We start from the raw sequence: 18,279 nt of genomic DNA on the forward strand, positions 1-18,279 counted from the left end.
CTCCCTGTCATGTGCACACACGCACACTTCACACACACATTTGTTTCTAATCTCTGCTCTAACCTGGTCGCCGCTGCTGCCAAACAGCTCCATCAGTACTTTAAAGCCTGATCGGTAAAACTGCCTCCTCCCTGATTTGGTCACATGAGGTAATTAAAATCCCTAGTCCACTAAACCTTTGTGCTGAAATTCTGCTCACATAGCACTCATCCACAGAAGGAGGGACGACATAACCAGCGCTCAGCCACACACATGATCTTCCGTGTTTTGGCAGCTTGTGGAAGTCTCTGAGCCACACACTGACTTCAGCAAGTAACAAACACACCAGGCCCCTGCCCTCTGCTGCACTCCAGTCTACAGACCCCCTTCCAAAGGTCCCATCCCAGAGACCCTCCAGTCATCACAGTGAGACCAATTAACAAAAAAACACATAAAATTTCTTTACTTCTGAGTCTCCCCTTGTAAGAGGAGGCTGGAAATAAAGGGGATTTAATAAAATAAAAAAAAATGGCATAATTAGTTAAATACCTCTCTGTTAGGCCCTCTCGTGCAGAGAGGCCAGTCCCACCCAGACAGCTATGACCCTAGGGACCCCAGGGTGGCACTAGGCGTGGCTAGGGAAGGCTAGGTACCAGAGGCTCCCTGCCCGGCCTTGCTGCATCAGGAAACCAAACAGGAGGTGGGCAGGGTATATCACCACCTTAGAAAGTCCCTAAGGAACTTCCAGAGCTTGGTGACCCAGAGATTGGCACCGAGGTCAGACAGGTACTGGATTTCGGGAGTGAGCATGCGCCGGCAGAGCTGCTCGTGTTGCGGCCCGATGCTCTTCTTGAGGTTGTAACCCAGGATGGACTTGATGCCCAGGGGTTGCCAGGGCTGCATGGCTGAGTCCTGGATGGCCTCAGCACCAACCGCTTGGCCGCCATCTATGCAGATGCGGCGCATGTGCTCGTTCGCTTGGCGCAGCTCGGCTACCTCGCGTGCCATGCGCTCACGCCCGAAGGCCTCCACCTTTCGCCAGAAGCTGGCGTTGAAGTGGCGGTAGAGGCGCACGTCCAGCAGGTTCCAGGCGGTGGCTCGGCGATACAGCTCGCCAGAGAGCCGCGGCACCGGCGAGTCGCGCCGCGCGTTGAGCTTGAAGTACAGCACGTCCTCCAGGTCCCAGCACAGCAGCTCCCGGAGCAGCACCAGGGATTCGTCGAAGTACTCCTGCAGCAGCACCAAGTGGAAGCGGCGCTCCACCTCCAGGATGTGCTCCTGCACGCGCGGGCTGCCCGGGTCCAGGCTACTGTCGTAGCCCAGATCGAAGAAGAGCAGGTTGCGGAGGTAGTGCGCGTTGTAGCTGTTCGGGTCGTAGTAGCGATCGGGGTCCTGCAGGAACTCGGCCAGCTTGTCGCGGCTCGACAGCTTCCAGGTGAGCGGCACCACGGATCCAAAGTAGTGGAAGGAGGACTCGAAGAGACGAGCGGGGTCGCGGATGACGGTGATGAAGGTGGCACCTGGCCGCACCAGCCCGCGCACTTCCTCGTAGTGAAAGCGCATGTGGTTGCAGATGATGTTGAAGCACGCCCCGGGCCGGTAGTCCTGCACCAGGCTTCGTGCGAAGTACGACGGGTAGTGGAAGTCGTTTCGGCCGTTGGGGAACGCGAACTTGAGCTCGTGCTTCTGGCCAAAGCGGAATAGGATGTTGAGCAACGTGCTGCTGGCGGTCTTGTGCGTCTTCATGAACACAATGTCTCGCCGAGGTTGACACCCTCCTGCAGAGCCGTTGGCGGGAGTGGCTGCCACTGGCTCATTGGGAACAGGGGAGCAGGGCGCTGCGGCCTCTGAGGTCCTGGGGGAGACAGGGATGGAGAAGTCAGGGGGTTGCGGATGACAGTACCATCGGGGAATTGGGAAGGGCCTGAGCTAGACCAGCCAGGCAGCCACAATCCCCTCATGCAGCCCTGAAGGTTTAATCTCATTGTTTTATGGGTACTAGAAAAGCACTCTACAGCCGGGCGTGGTGGCGCATGCCTTTAATCCCAGCACTCGGGAGGCAGAGGCAGGCGGATTTCTTGAGTTCGAGGCCAGCCTGGTCTACAGAGTGAGTTCCAGGACAGCCAGAGCTATACAGAGAAACCCTGTCTCGAAAAACCAAGAGAAAAAAGAAAAAAAAGAAAAGCACTCTACCAACTGAGCCCCAATTTCTCCTGCCCAAGATTGTTGGGTATTTGGTTTTTGTTTTGTTTTTTAATTACGTATTTATTTTTATTCTATATACCTTGGTGTTCTGCCAAGGTGTGAGAGTGTCAGATCCCCTGGAACTGGAATTCCAGTCCGTTGTGATCTGCCATGTGGGTGCTGGGAACTGAACTGAGGTCCTTTGAAAGAATCTTTTTTTTTTTTTTAATTAAACTCATTTTTTAAAAGATTTATTTATTTATTATATGTAAGTACACTGTAGCTGTCTTCAGACACTCCAGAAGAGGGCATTAGATCGCATTACGGATGGTTGTGAACCACCATGTGGTTGCTGGTATTTGAACTCAGGACCTTCAGAAGAGCAGTCAGTGCTCTTACCGGCTGAGCCATCTCTCCAGCCCCCTTTGAAAGAATCTTAACAGCTGAGCTATCTCCTTAGCCCCTTGTTTTGTTTCGTTAAAATCACTTATTGGTGAGCCGGGCGTGGTGGCACACACCTTTAATCCCAGCACTCGGGAGGCAGAGGCAGATGGATTTCTGAGTTCGAGGCCAGCCTGGTCTACAGAGTGAGTTCCAGGACAGCCAGGGCTACACAGAGAAACCCTGTCTCGAAGAAACCAAAACAAAACAAAAATCACTTACTGGCAATAATTTTCAGATTACCCTAGGACCGCTAACTGAAGAGCAGGTGGCACCAGACGTATGCTGCGCAGCCTCACGAGGAGATGGGAGAGCCCAGCTGCTTAAGAAGAGGGACACAGTCACATAGGCCTAAGTTTGAAAAGTCCGAATCCGGGCCCTTGTGCCAGATAGGTATTCTGGGACAAACCACAGCCCGTCTCTATCCTGGACCCTACTGTGGCCCTGTTGGGCCTCAGCTTATAATTCAAGCCCTAGCCACAGTTTTAGATGATTTTCCTGCTCTGTGGGCCAGGCACACACAGAGGCCTGGGTTGCACCAAGAGTTCTGCCAGAATGTCTGCTGGATACATCATAGTGTAGGTGGTACCGGTTAGTTGTCCAATAGAAAGCTTCCACTGTAGACCATGAAGATGCCCCGCCCCACGCCCACTTTGACGTCACTCACGTGAAGGCCGTGTTGGGATACAGTGGAGGTACCACATAGGAGTACAGCAGCAATAGGAAACTGGTGAAGACAGCTCCCAGCAGCAGCCCCTTGGCCTTGGACTTGCAGGGCTTCTTTGGCAGCAGAGTCATCTCAGGAAACCGCTAGGGACAGTGCAGACAGAACAGAAGGGTCAAGACCTTAGTCCCAGGGAGTCTCCACAGCTGCCAGGGCTCGCAAAGGGTACTGCTTTTGCCAGCTCTGTGGACTCCAGGGCAGGGTCAGAACCTTAGAAGACAGCGAACTCAAAGAAAGCAGGCGAAATGGACAGAGAGAAAGGTCTGCCAAGTGTGGTTCTAACTTTTAGTCAACTAATAAGGACACGGGTGATGACTGCCGTCTTTGTAGACCTTTGGGGTTTTATGATGAATGCATTTTGGGAAACAAAAGGAGAAAGTCCCGTCTCAGCCCTAGATCTTGGTTCATACGGAAGGCTAGAATCTTTTCTATTTCAGAGGGCAGGGTCAGTCTTCCCTGGCCCCTGTACCACCTTCCCTGCTGGAACTTAAACAAACAAATGAACAAATACATTCAGTTGTATAGTTATGTTCCAAATACCGCATAAAATGTACATATTGAAAACTGTTGAGTCAGCCGGGCGGTGGTGGCGCACGCCTTTAGTCCTAGTCCTTTGGAGGCAGAGGCAGGCGGATCTCTGCAAGTTTTAGGGCCAGCCTGGCCTACAGAGTGAATTCTAGGACAACCAGAATTACTCAGAGAAACACTGTCTTAAAAACAAACAAAACTACTATCTCACTTTCACAGGGTGTCTTGGTGAGCTTTTGTTATTTGGGGTGCCAATGTGATGTGGGTACGGTGACCTTATCCACAGGAGACAGAGCTGTTAACGGTAATGGTTGAGGTCTGAGCTGCTGGGTCAAGGGAACATTTCTACGTCCCCATAGGTATACAGAAAGGGCTGAAATTTTCCATTTCTCCCCTAGCTGATGCTTCCAAGCCCCCGAGGCTACAGAAGGTCATCCACACCACCCTGTGGTCACGCGTGGCACATCACCAAGTGCATGTGGAGCACCACTGCCCGGTAGCCTCCCTGGGAAGGTGACCTAAGGCATCCGTGACTGCTGGCTGAGAGAAATCCTCCAGGCCCGTCCCCAGAAGAGGTGGCAGCAAGCTCTGAGTCCTTAGCTTGTCACCTCAAAGCAAAGACCACAGTGAGGAAGTCAGCAGAGGAAGAAGCCATGCTGGGGGAATGTTTCCTCTCCTATGACAATGACAGACTCATGGCTCACTGTGTAAGGCTGGGTAAAGGCTGGGGAGACTGTTCCCAGAGGGCCAATGATGCCAAATGTGGTTCACTGACATGCCACTGCTCTTTGGAAACCCATGGATACACAAATGTATGAAGTCATGTGTGTCAAAGGTGTTCATGGCAACTTGATTAGAAATGGAAAGTGGGAGAAAGAAACAATTTCAGTGAGCAGCAGCAAGGGACCAGGCCTGTCCCCAGGAGTCATCTACAGATGGAAAAAAAAAAGGGGGGAAAGAGGGCTGGAGGTCTGGTGGGATGGCTCAGCGGGTAAGAGCATCCGACTGCTCGTCCAAAGGTGCAGAGTTCAAATCCCAGCAACCACATGATGGCTCACAACCATACTTAACAGGATCTGACTCCCTCTTCTGGAGTGTCTGAAGACAACTACAGTGTACAATAAATAAATAAATCTTTAAGAAAGAAAAGAAAGAAAGAAAAGAAAGGAAGAAAGGAAGAAAAAGAAAGAAAGAAAGAAAGAAAGAAAGAAAGAAAGAAAGAAAGAAAGAAAGAGGGCTGGAGAGATGGCTCAGTGGTTAAGAGCATCATCTGTAGCCGGGTGTGGTGGCGCACGCCTTTAATCCCAGCACTCGGGAGGCAGAGGCAGGTGGATTTCTGAGTTCGAGGCCAGCCTGGTCTACAAAGTGAGTTCCAGGACAGTCAGGNCTANACAGAGAAACCCTGTCTCGAAAAATAAAAAAAAAAGCATCAACTGCTCTTCCGGAGGTCCTGAGTTCAAATCCCAGCAACCACATGGTGGCTTACAACCATGAACTGACGCCCCCTTCTGGAGTGTCTGAAGACAGCTACAGTGTACTTATATATATTAAATAAATAAATCTTTAGAAAGAAAAACAGGAAGGAAGGAAGGAAGGAAGGAAGGAAGGAAGGAAGGAAGGAAGGAAGGAAGGAAAGCCAGCCAACCATGGAAACACATGCTAGAGACCCTGGTTCAAGCCCCCAGCAACAGAAACAAAAAAAAGAGCGAAGCCTGGCATCTGAGAGACTGGACCAGCCTTAGCTACATGTGTAGTTTGAGACTACACTGGTAATACAGTAGGAGGTCCTGTCTCGGCGCACCAAGGCTGAAGAGATGGCTCAGTGGTTGTTAGGAGTACTTGCTGGGCTGGAATTCAGTTCCCAGCACCCATACCTATGTTAAGTGTCTCACAACTGCCTGCAACTCCAGCTTCCAGGGGCTATGAGGTCTCTTCTAGACACTGTGGGCTTACATACACACACACACACACACACACACACACGCACGCACACACACAGAGAGAGAGAGAGACAGACAGACAGACAGACAGACAGAGACAGACGCAAACACACTTTAGAATAAATACATTTTAACCAGGCAAAACACCTTTAATCCCAACACTTGGGAGGCAGAGTCAGGAATATCTCTGAGTTTGTCACCAGCCTGGTTTACATAACTAGTTCCAGGGTACCAAGGCTACATAGTGAGACCCAGTCTCAAAAACAGAAACAAAATAAAACAAAACAAAACAAAAAAAACCCAAACAATCCTCAAAAACAAAAACACCCTGGAAAATTCCGGAGTGATATGTACTGCACCTCCCAGTCCATACGTGTACCTAGATCAGCATACACGAAAGCCTGAACAGAAGCAAACATCTACTGAAGGGCAGTGAAGAACAACTGAGCTCCACCAAAAATGCTTAGAACCAGAGATGGTTCTGATTTGGCCCTTTCTATTTTGAGTTATGTTCATGTGCATAAAGAGACATCTTAGAGGGCCTGGGGAGATGCACAGCTGGCAAAAATCTTTGCTACTCAAGCATAAAGAGAAGTTTGATTTTCCTAACACCACATTAAAAACAAAAGCTAGCTGCAGGGCACATTTGTAATTCTAGTTCTGGGCTGGCAGAGGCAGGTGGACTCGCAGAGCGCAGTGGCCAGCAGTGGCCAGCCAGCTTAGTCAAGAGAGCTTCAGGTTTAATAAGAAACCCTGCCTCACAATGTAAGGTGGGTAAAGCTGGGCATGGTGGAGCACACCTTTAATCCCAGGATTCAGGAAACAGAGATGGGGGGGGGGCAAGAGGGGACCTCTCATTTCGAGGTCAGCCTGGTCTACAGAGTGAGCTCCAGTCCAGCCAGGTCTACACAGAGAAACCCTGTCTCGAAAAAACTAACAGGTGGAAAGCAAAGAAGACGCCTGGTGTTGACCTTGGACTCCATATGCATGTGCATACATACATGTCTGTACTCATACTCAGCCAGAAAGAATGCTATATGATATTCGTATCACACCAATGTCTTGACTATGACTTGTTGCATGACGACAGCTCTGGAATTTTCCACTTCTGGCGTCATGTTGATATTCAAAAAGTTTCAGATTTTAGATCATCTTTAATTTCAGATTTTGGATTAGGGATCTCAACCTGGGTTCAACATTTCCAGATCCAATCCTGTGAGTGTATCTGGGGAGGGGTATAGAAAGAAATATTTCTCTAATCAGTTTCACAACAGTTACATTTCATGTATACTATTTAATAGGAAAGGGGACAATAAGTAGCCTCTAGATCAGGTTAGGGGTTTTGTTACCCCTCTTTTTTTCCTAAGCAGTGCTGGGATCTGCCTGGGACCTTCAGCATTCCAGGCAAGAATTCTCTACTGAGCTACGCACCTGCTCACAGTTTAAAATTTACAAAGTGCACGTGACTGTAACCCTAGGGTACGCTGGGGGGGGGGTGTCAAGCATTCAGGCCAGCCTGGGCTATATCATAAGACAGTGTCACAAAACCCAAGCCAAACAAACAAACAAAAAACCCCAAAACCAAAAACCCAAAAAACGTAGTCAGTACAGGGACCAGGAAGGGGAGGTATGGACCTCAGTGTCCGGTTTATTGCTTGCTTGCTTGTTTTAGAGACAGGACCTCACTATGTAGTCCTAGCTGTCTTGGCACTCACTCTAGTCCAAGCTGCCTCAATTCATTAAGATCCACCTGCCTCTGTGCTGGGATTAAAGGCTTATGGCCACCAAGCTCAGTTGGACCCCTCAGGGCTTTGCCACTGACTTCAGACAAGCCAGAGATGCCCTGGGAAGCTGCTTCTCATCTATAAGTTGGAGAGAAGCTGAAGAGAGGAATCTGGCTGGACCCCAGGAGCCTCCTGAGCGGTCAGCACGCTGGTATGGCTCGGTGTTGGCTACAACCCTCTTGAGTTCCGGGCAAGGAGCTGTGGTAGGGGGCTGAGAGGAGCTGCCCACAGATCTGCCTGATGAGTTCCGGTCAGCGGCCAGCCTTCTGCGGAGGACAGGGAGTGGGGGCTAGCAGAAAGCCAGCGTATAGAGCAAGGCTCAGGCCAGGAACAGACGGTAAGCATAAGGTCCTAGTTTTCCTAGTGTTAGGGGAATGAAGATTCTTGTAGCTGGCTCCCTGCTAAGCCTGAGGGCCCATCCTATCGCGCCCCACTCACCAGAGTACTTTCCGGAACTCCGAGTAGCTTCGATGATGGAGGGCTACGGTGGAGGACTGGCAGTAGGGGGCAGACCAGCATCCTAAGCTGCCAATCAGGGGCTTCCTGACCTCACCCAGGACAGTGACCTCCCCGACCCGCGAAAGATCATGGATTCATTCATTCTACTGTCTGGGTTTTTCTTTTTTTTTTCTTTTTTTTTTTTAATATCATTTATTTATTTATATATGTAAGTACACTGTAGCTGTCTTCAGACACTCCAGAAGGGGGCATCAGATCTTGTTATGGGTGGTTGTGAGCCACCATGTGGTTGCTGGGATTTGAACCTTTGGAAGAGCAGTCGGGTGCTCTTACCCACTGAGCCATCTCTCCAGCCCCTGTCTGGGTTTTTCAAAACCTCACTAGGTCCATGTGTGTGTGTACTGAGCCCCACGAGGCTACTTGAGTCTCTGCTAGAAGGCATGAGATGGGACAGGAGCCTTTCCCACAGCAACTTCGCAGTTCCACTCAGGGGATGCCACGGTGTCGAACCATCACTCCATTTTGTAGATAGGGAGAATAAGGTCCAATAGGTGGCAAGGTTTGCTCAGTGTCACTCAGCAAATAAGGGCCTGGGCAGGATTTTGAGCCCATGTTTGTGGCTCTCCCATATGTAGCACTTTGTATGTAGCAGCTCATGTCTAGGGTATCTGAAGTCGGGGTGGGGTGGGGTGGGGTGGGGTGGGGGAGGGGCAGGAGTGAAAGGTCAAGGCGTAGCCTGGGCTCTGTCCTAGGAACATAGAACTGTCTGACCTTGGTGGGCAGAGCTGACGGCTAATATGAAGGGGTGAGAAATAGAAGGGACCCTGGTGGCTGGTTCTTCTGGGCCAGCTTCTTGAGGTATTCAAGGCTCCTCACTCTCTTGCTGTCTGACCTCTGGGAATTTAGTAACAAAACCCCTCCTCTCTTGCCTTTCAGTCTCCTCCATTAGATGCGGGACACAAAGTAGCGAAGTCACTGGAAGAGCCTCGGAGCAAACTAAGGCTAGAAACCGGCTGGCTAGTACTCAGGAGGGGGGCAGGAGGGAGAATGATCCCAGAGCTCTGTGGTTACAATGACAGGTGATCAGAGTATTAATTATTAATAAGCAGTGACAATTAGCCATTGTCATCATTGTTGACCATGGGCGCAGTCCTGCCTTACAGGAGAGGTACACCCCACACACACTTTTGACCAGTTGCAGGAGATTCACTCCAGACATCCTTGAGCCTGGCACTTGGTGAATGTTTGGTAAATGACACCTCATGGCCTGGGCATCTGGGGGAAGAGAGTAGATAAGTCCTTTAATCAGGCAGCTACCACCTGGGTGACAGCCACAAGGAGAGATAGCCACAAGGGGAGATAGACGTACTGTGAGGCTCATGCATGGCATGGATATCAAAGGCCCCAAGAAGGTAACTTTGGTAAAGTTTGTTTAGGGTGCACCAGCCCCTGGGTTCTGTCCCCAGCACTAAGGATGGTGGTGGTGATGGTGGTGATGATGGTGGTGATAATGGTGGTGATAATGACTGCCATGTATTCACTATCCCTTACTGGGTGTGAGAGTGCATGCCTATGATTCAAGCACTCAGGAAGCTGAAGTCTTAACAGGCCAGAAAGAGTAGGTTGCAGATCAAGACTTTGTCTTAAAGAGACAAAGAAATAAACTTCCTGTGCCCTGCCATGAGTGAACCAAACACAGACGTCATATGTGAGAGTCACTCATACCCAAGAACATGCATGTGATGGTGAGAGTCAGTCACGTACAAGAACATGCTTGTGAGAGAACACATTATAGACCCAGAGAGAGCCAGCACCCACAGGCAGGGTTCTGGGCTTAAAGCCCAGGTCTGAAGCCAGGTATGGTGGTACATACCTGCAATCCCAACAGCTCAGGGGACAGAGGCAGGAGGAGGGTGATCTTGTGGACAGAGAGACCTGTCTCAGGGAACTAAGTATGAAGGCAAGACGGCTCCGCTGGTAAAGAAAAGGCGCTTGCTACCAAAACTGATAACTTAAGTTTGATCCCCAGGTCCCAGAAGTTGTCATCTGACCTCCACACTCTCACCTCTTCCCCGTAATAACTAATTAAATAGAATTTTTTAAGTGCCAAAACACACACACACACACACACACACACACACTCACACTCCAGCTTGCTGTATGCCCTAAGCAAGACTGTCTCCTTCTGTGGGTCGTAATTTCTCCTCTAAAAATAATACCAATATTCTGTCATTATGGGATGCTCAATGTTTAGATGGAACACACAGACTCAGGGCTTGCACAGGGCAGACATTTGCTCTACTGATCATTATTACTCTGTCCCTCCCAGGGTCCCAGACTGGCCCCACTCTGTTGTGTGCACACTAGCCCGAAACAGTCTGATAGAAGATGGTTGGCACTGAAGAGAACTTTTCCAGAGAAGGAGGGAGACCAAATCTCAGAGAAGGCTACAATATCCTCAAGGTCACACAGCACAGGGGAAGCAGAAGGTGTGACTAGAAAAATAGGTTCTGTACCTCCCGCTGCTTGTGATGGGGACCGAGTCAGATAGATGGTTCCCTTGTCTTTCCCTCATTAATCCCTAGTTTCATGGACTAGCCAGCCACATCATCCCGAGAATTGGTAGCAAGCCAAACCCAACATCCTCCAGGTCACCGAGGAGACCAAACATCCTGAAGGACCAAAGGAGAAGCAGAACCCATCCACTACAAACTACACGCTGTGAAACTTGCCCAGGTTGGTACAGCTGGCTGAGAGTGTTAGCACCGCACAGACCCTCCACTCTCCCTGCTGGATACAGGGGACACACTCACCTTGGGCTGTGACTGTCTGCCCCTTTCCTCTCCCAACACCCAGGCTGCCTCTGCAGTCAAAGACAAGAATGCTCCAATGATACCCAGCTGGCAGCTAGCTGGCTCCTTCCACACCCCCACGCCCCAGTGCTTATGAATATTTATGAGCTCCCTCCCTAGGGATAATGAATGGAATGCCCAGGTGCCATGGTCATCTTGCTGTCCCTTGGCTGAACAGCCCTGGGTGATTCCCCTCCCCTCTTTAGACTCCAACAGCCAGGTAGCTCATTTACCTAAGAGCTCAGAAAGGTTCTAGGTGCCCTTGGGCCAAGGGCACAGACACCGAAAGCTTAAAGACAAAGACCTTGAGGGAAACTGGAAAGAGGTGAACAGGTGCCTATGTGCGCAGCTTATTCAGACTTTCTGGATGCTCAGATGGGTCAACTACCCATCTCAGGCCCATCATAAAAAAAGAAACTAAGGCCTACAGAGGCAGACTATGGAACAACAAAATCACAGGCCAAACACCACACCTGCCAGTAGCTCAGACCTAAAGATGCTAATATGTACCAGACACAGACTTTTTATTGGCCCATACAGGACCCCCAGGGTGATAGCTAACAGCCGGAGACATCCAGAGGAAGCATGGCATCTCTGAACACGAAGTCCTTCATCATCAAAGAGTTTATGCCATGCTGGGCAGCCTGCCTGAGCAAATAATAGGGTCACACGCATAGACCCATTTTGCCGGTTTGGGGCTGGCTGGAGGTGGTGTCCCTGGGCCTTGGAAGGAGTCTCCTAGCTTGAAACTCCTAGATTCCTGCTCCTAACCTGAAACTCAAGCTTAGCCAGCACAGCAATCTCAGGTCTAGCTGTTTCCTGTTAGCTTAAAGGTGCAGTTTTGAGGCTCTTTCTCCTAATAACCGATCCCTAAAGGTTATATACAGGTATGTCGGCTCTTTGTAAGGACCACCCTGACTGGGAAGCAGTTTTATTTTATTTTTTTCTAATATGCATCAGTTTTTCTGCCTTCTGGGCTGACCTAGTCTGAAGGCAGCTCCATGAGGTGAATCAGACAGCAAGAATGTGACTTATACTTCCACCTGATTGACTTATGGCCATGTCTATGCAGGCATTTTCTTCATTGCCAATTGATATAGGAGTGTCCAGTCGGCGTGGGAATACCATCTGCAGGTGAGTAGGCCTGGAGATGAGTAAGGCACTAAATAGTATTTTCTGCTTTAAACCCCTGCCTTGAGCATCCCCGAGGATGAACTGTAACCTGTAAGCTAAAATAAATCCTTTCTCTCACATGTTGCTTTTTTAGCCGTGGTGTTTATCACAAGCAATAGAAACCTAACTAGATAGAAATGGGTACCAGAAAACAGGGGTATGGCTATGACAGACATGACTGTAGGCCTTGTTGGGTTTTGTTTTTTGTTTTTTTTGTTGTTGTTGTTGTTGTTTTTGTTTTGTTTTTTGGTTGGTTGGGGGTTTTTTTTGTTTTTGTTTTTGTTACTTTTGAGAAGTGTGTATTTGGAGCTTTGAGTGGGAAGAACCATGAAGTGCTCAGAGTTCATGGTCCAGCTGCTCTGTAGGAAGTTGGAACATAAAATAATGCTAAGAGAAATGTAGACAGCGGAGACCTGGCCAATGACATCAGGGCTCTTTGTATGATATTTTAGATTAAGAATCTGTGGAAGGGCTGGCGAGATGGCTCAGTGGTTAAGAGCACTGGCTGCTCTTCCAGAGGTCCTGAGTTCAGTTCCCAGCAACCACATGGTGGCTCACAACCATCTGTAATGGGATCCGATGCCCTCTTCTGGTGTGTCTATATATGTACTCACATATATAAAATTAATAATTTTTTTAAAAAGTTAAAAAAAGAAAAGAATCTGTGGAAGCTTTGCTTTACTGGGACAATTGGTGCTTGTTAATCAGGGCTGAAAAATCAGGTGTGATTAAGAAGAGACAGCATCATTGAGACAACTTCCTCAGGGTCAGCACACAGAAGCTGTGTTACAGGGAAGCCAATGCTGCATCTCAAACTGATCATCAAATATCCGTGGGGAGTTTTTAATCATGTAAGAGGGCTCAGCCCACTGTGGGCGGTATCATCCTTAGGCAGAAAGCAAACTAGAATAGACCTTTTATGTTCATTTCACAGACAAGGATTCTGAGGACCAGATGTTAAAAAAGCTGCCTTGTTACACACTGTAAAGAATGAATGTATTCATTAGAGAAAAACTGTACATCTGTACTTAGATTAAAGGGCCTGAGATGGTACCGAATGTAAAGTGTACTTCCCCAGGAAATGGGGTCACTTACCGACACAATTTGATTCCCTACATGCAATGTGAATATATATATGCATTCATATTTTACCAGAGTCTACATTACTTTGGAAAATAGTGAAACTTTATAAATAATGGGCCAGCAAGATGTCTCAGCAGGTAAAGGTGTTTGCACCAAGCCTGATCTCCAGAGCTTGATCTCCTGAAGTTTGATCTCCAGAACCCACACAATGGAGAGAAAGCCAATTCCTGGGCGTTGCCTTCTGACCTGCAAGCACACAGGTGCACATGCGCGTGCGTTCACACACACACACTCAGGCACACCTCATGTTTCTGAGGCAGGCATACCGCTCTTTCCAAACCTTAGTGTCCGCAATGGAAAGGCAGAGCCAATGACAGAACAGAGCTGGGGAGGATGGGGAACGCAGAGGACCTCCTTCTGGGAGTGACTCACAAGGGTCAAGCACTTCTGTGAGGTGTGAGGTGAGGCTCTCTGGAGTGGGGTCCCAGAGCAGAGAAGGGGAGCGTTGCCTAGCAGGGCATTTTGTCTGGACCCTAACTTGTTGGCTCACAGGACCTCTCCAAGCTCGCAGTCCTGACACTTGTCACCCTTATTCTCCCATTGGCTGGAGATGTGGAGCCAATGGTTCTAGGCTCTCATGATTTGGAAGGCAGTTCTTTTTTCTTTTTCTTTTTCTTTTTCTTTTTCTTTTTCTTTTTCTTTTTCTTTTAAAAGATGTATTTATTGTATTATATGTAAGTACACTGTAGCTGTCTTCAGACACTCCAGAAAAGGGTGTCAGATCTCATTACAGATGGTTGTGAGCCACCATGTGGTTGCTGGGATTTGAACTCAGAACCTCTGGAAGAGCAGTCAGTGCTCTTAACCGCTGAGCCACCTCTCAGTTCTTTTTTTTTTTTTTTTTTGGTTTTTCGAGACAGGGTTTCTCTGTTTAGCCCTGGCTGTCCTGGAACTCACTCTGTAAACCAGGCTGGCCTCGAACTCAGAAATCCGCCTGTCTCTGCCTCCCAAGTGCTGGGATTAAAGGCATGCGCCACCACGCCCGGCTTACCTCCCAGTTCTTAATGTTATAATGTCACCTGCACCTTCCTTCCCTCTTCCGTTCTCTCAGATGTCCTGCTTCTTTTTCTTTTTTCCTGTGTGTGTGTACACATGTGTGCGCGTGCGCACGTGCACACCTGTGCTTCTTGTATAGACCAGCTCACTATGCTCCTGACTGACTTCAAACTGGCAATCCTCCTGTTCAGTTTCCCAAATGTTAGAAATATAAGCATGTGCCACAATGCCTAGCAACCCTATTGTTTCAAAGGGCTATCACGTGATCACAATACACACACACACACACACACACACACACACACACACACACACACACACACGGTGCCCAACAGAATGGCTTAGTGTTATATGCTAGCCCTAAGTAGCAGGTGGAGAAATGAGTCCCGTAACTGTGGCAAAGCTAGAACTTGAAGCATATTCACAGCTCTCTCTGAGACACTACCCTGCTCATGCAAAACCACCAGCCTTCCTGGTAGCAGATCCAAGTACCCAAAGCAGCTCGCAGCTCTAGCTCTCTCTCTATATATATATATATATGCACCCAGGGCTAAACTCAGGGGTCCGTAATAAATATCGATACCTTACACTAGTCACAGTCTGAAGATGTACTTGGTTGTGTAATCACATGGCATGGTAGACAAGTTTTATGGAGGCATTGCACGTGCCACGCACAACGCTCTGGGTGAGCATGCCCACTGTCCATTGCCAGACTCAGGATACCCTTAGTACAATCCTGCTCCCAAGTTCGAAACAGGGCAATCGCTGGCAAGAAACTGTTTCCATCCTAACACTTAAAGGCACAGCTATGCTCTCTCAGTCTCTCTGGGAAGATCCAAAAGTGAGAGGTGTGCAGAGTCAGTGCCTGGCCTGTGGCAGTGGATCTGGTTATATTCATGGACAACTTAGGTCCTTTTAGATCAATAGACTGCAATGACCTATGTTTCCCATGTTTTATACCCAACTTGCCTCAGCACTCACATTCCACACCCAGTAAAATTGAGGCAGATGAGAGTGTCACAGAAAGGGTCTGGCTGTGAGCCTAACCTCCCTGCCCTGGAGAGAGCTCTCACCTGCTAACTCCAGGTCTCCAGTCTGGTAACCTTTGGGGTACTTCTGCTCCATCCTGCCGTGTCCTCTCTAGAGTCATTCATATTTCATGGAGTCAAACCAAAGCAAGAAGCTTGCCCCAAGCCACAGAGGGGGCCTAGAGTCCCCCATTGAGTGCCATTCTCAAGTGATTCGCTGCTCTCCTGCATGGGCTGTTTGCTCTTCCTTGGAGCCCAGTGAGAGACACTGTGAGTGACAGATTTATGAGAACTCAGCACAGAACCCAGAAAGCAAAAGAGATGCCCAGGAAGGCATCTCTCCTCCAGTTTGGGCAAGAGGACTTCTGGGTGGGGCTGGGATCCTGAGATGGGGACCAAAAAACAAAACAAAACAAAACCAACCAAACAAAAAACCCAAACAAACAAAAACCCAAACTGTGATTTGCAGTGATCAGCCACTTCCCAATGGTGTGACCTTCAGCAAGTCACTGACTCACTGAGTCTCAGTAGCTAGGACGCCTGAAGGCACAGTACAGATCAGCTTAGGGGTGCCTCTGGATCTCAGGTCACCCCCTCCAGAGAGGAGGAGACTGAGTTCTTCTGATTGGCTCTCCCTCCACACCTCTTTCCTCCTGAAGATTTCCGTGGCATCCTCACTATCACCCTGGTAACCTCCGGTGTCAGGTGTCAGTTCCTGCAGCCAGATGTGTGCCTGTCATCACAACCAGCTCGGGAAGGTGGGGGCAATTAAAAAGAGAAGGCTCGTGCTGGCCTCTCACTAAGGGAGCAGACCAACCTGAGACCCCTTATGGAGCACTGGTCCATGGCTCCGGAACCGTGCAGTTGTTGCATATAGGATCTTTCCTGTCCTAACTAGACAAGTCTCTCCTTTGTGGACTCATCTCCTTAGGGGCACATATGAGAGGCCTTCCCCAAGCACAGGAGTCTGTCACTGCCCACGGCCCCCCTCCCCGGTTTGTACTGTGACAGCTGCCTCTTCTGGTAACGCAGGTAAGGAGCGGGGAGATTCCTGCCTCCTATTCCACTTGGGCCCAGGCCACAATGTCCAAGAGGATTAATTATTAACGAACTCACAGCACAACAGTTAACCTTCTCGAGCCCCACCCACCTCATTTTCAGGGACTCCGGGGGTCAGGGGAGGAGGGGCACCCAGAGCAGGGCAAGCAATCAGTCAGAGCCTGCAGGACACAGTGTCGGTGAAGCATCTCTGCAGCATTCCCTTGCTGGGCAAGCAGGATCGATCGATCCAGTAGGCGAGACGTTCAGGAAGTAGGCTGAGGCAGGGCACAGCCAGCGTGAGTGCAAGACCTCCCGACATACCTTTGCCCTGCTCTCCTTGGGCTCCGGGTGGCAGGGGTCGGCCCCGGCCCCCGCCGCCGCCGTGGCGCTCACTGGGCGGCGGGGCGCACTCGCGGGGACCCGGCGCGCTGGCAGGCCTGGTCCATGCTCCCGCCCCGCCGCCGCAGCGGCTGCCGCACCCCCGCTCTCAACACTGGCTAGGTGAGGCCAGCAGCCTGGCCCGGCCCCTGACGCCAGGGCCAATGGGCGCCACGGCCCCCTCCCCCTGTCCTGTCCACTGCGCGCCTGCCCAAGTGGCACAGAAGCCGTATTCAGCTCCCTGGGGCGCAATATCGCGCCCCCGCCTCCGGCCCAACAAGGCCTGTTTGTCTCCGATGGGCCAAGGGGTCCATTGTCCTACTGCCAGCCCAGAAGGGAATAGAGGGTGCCTGGGGCTTGGTGGTAGTGTTGGGGAGGGGAGCCTGGGCTCCGGAGAAAGGGGGCAGGACTAGTTGCCAGCCTTTTACGGACAGCACTGGAGCTCCTCAGGATCCAGTGGAACATAGGTCTTCCAAGCTCCCTCTGATGAGCCAGGAACACATTGGTGGTATCCAAGGAAACCAGGTGAAGAAGCGGCAGGATCCCTGAGCGGACTCAGAGCCACTAACATGGTTCAGCTAACTTTCCTCTTGAGGATACCTCCTCTAGAGGTCTGGGCAAGTAAGAAGTAGGGGCCTGTCCTTCATCCTAAAGAGTTCAGGCTGTCCTTCATCCTAAAGGAAAACCAAGGATGGGAACTAATCTGGAATTAACCCCAGCTGTGGGCAGTGCAGAACCAGCTGGCCATCCATCCGGTGGCACATGGGCCACGTCAGAGTCCCACTGCCCCCGACATTTCTAGGCAACCCTGGAATGGGGAAAATTCCACATCAGCCTGGCTGCCAGGCATTCTTCCATATCTGATGGGCTTGCCGTTCTTTGTCCCTGTGGGCCTTAGAGACACATATACCCATGCTGGCCTGAGTCACCTCCTAGGCTATAGGTTATGACTTTGAAAGTCCTAACCCTTTGTCCCTGCCTCTCGAAACTGCCATGCCAGAACATGGCATCAGATAGAGCCCCCCCCCCCAATCCTACACATACAGTGAAGCCACCAGTTTGGGGGACCTTGGGGTCCGCTAGCCAAAGCCAGCGAAACTCTTCAGTTGAGGTGCAGCCACGGCAGCACAAACTCCACATATGGGGCCAATACAAAACAGGTCAGTCAGGCCATCAGGTCCTTAGATTCTGGGAGGGGAAAGCCCAGCCTACCCTGTTTAGGGTATCACAGCCTCTGGGGAGTGGCTATGAGAAAGATGTCCCGGGAAGGACTGAATGACCAGAACCCTGGCCCTTTCATGATGCATGGACAGTTCCAGGTAAGGACCATCATCAGAGGTACCTGGAGTGAGGGGGCAGGTCCACAAAGGTCACAAGTTGAGATACAGCAGTGGCCTCACTTGGATGGAAATCTAGGCTATACCTGCCCTTAGGCCTCACCCTCACCTTCCACCTGTACTGGTTTGTTTTGGGTCAACATAAGCTAGTCGCCATCAGAGGAAGTGGAGGAAATACCTCTATGAGATCCAGCTCTAAGCCGGGCAGTGGTGCCGCACACCTTTAATCCCAGCACTCCAGGGGCAGAGGCAGGCAGATTTCTGAGTTCGAGGCCAGCCTGGTCTACAGAGT

The 18,279-nt window shown here is 50.2% G+C and overlaps 1 protein-coding gene across 3 annotated transcripts; it reads right to left on the reverse strand.

The window, feature by feature from the left end:
• Positions 1–436: 436 nt before the first annotated feature.
• Positions 437–16,793, reverse strand: Gal3st1 (galactose-3-O-sulfotransferase 1). Of its 3 annotated transcripts, none has more exons than XM_021211172.2 (3): positions 16,594–16,793; positions 3,272–3,414; positions 437–1,834 (listed from the first exon to the last, which is right to left on the reverse strand). In XM_021211172.2, the coding sequence occupies exons 2-3, from the start codon at positions 3,400–3,402 to the stop codon at positions 694–696; spliced, it is 1,272 nt and encodes a 423-aa protein (XP_021066831.1). In that variant the 5' UTR covers positions 3,403–3,414; positions 16,594–16,793; the 3' UTR covers positions 437–693. The 3 variants fall into 3 exon arrangements, with proteins under 3 accessions (XP_021066831.1, XP_021066830.1, XP_029401157.1); XM_021211171.2 differs by lacking the exon at positions 16,594–16,793 and adding an exon at positions 10,853–10,920; XM_029545297.1 differs by lacking the exon at positions 16,594–16,793 and adding an exon at positions 2,827–2,923 and having other exon boundaries at positions 493–1,834; positions 3,272–3,345.
• Between the last annotated feature and the right edge of the window lie 1,486 nt (positions 16,794–18,279).

Source organism: Mus pahari, chromosome 13, assembly GCF_900095145.1.
Source record: "Mus pahari chromosome 13, PAHARI_EIJ_v1.1, whole genome shotgun sequence".
NCBI lineage: Eukaryota > Metazoa > Chordata > Mammalia > Rodentia > Muridae > Mus > Mus pahari.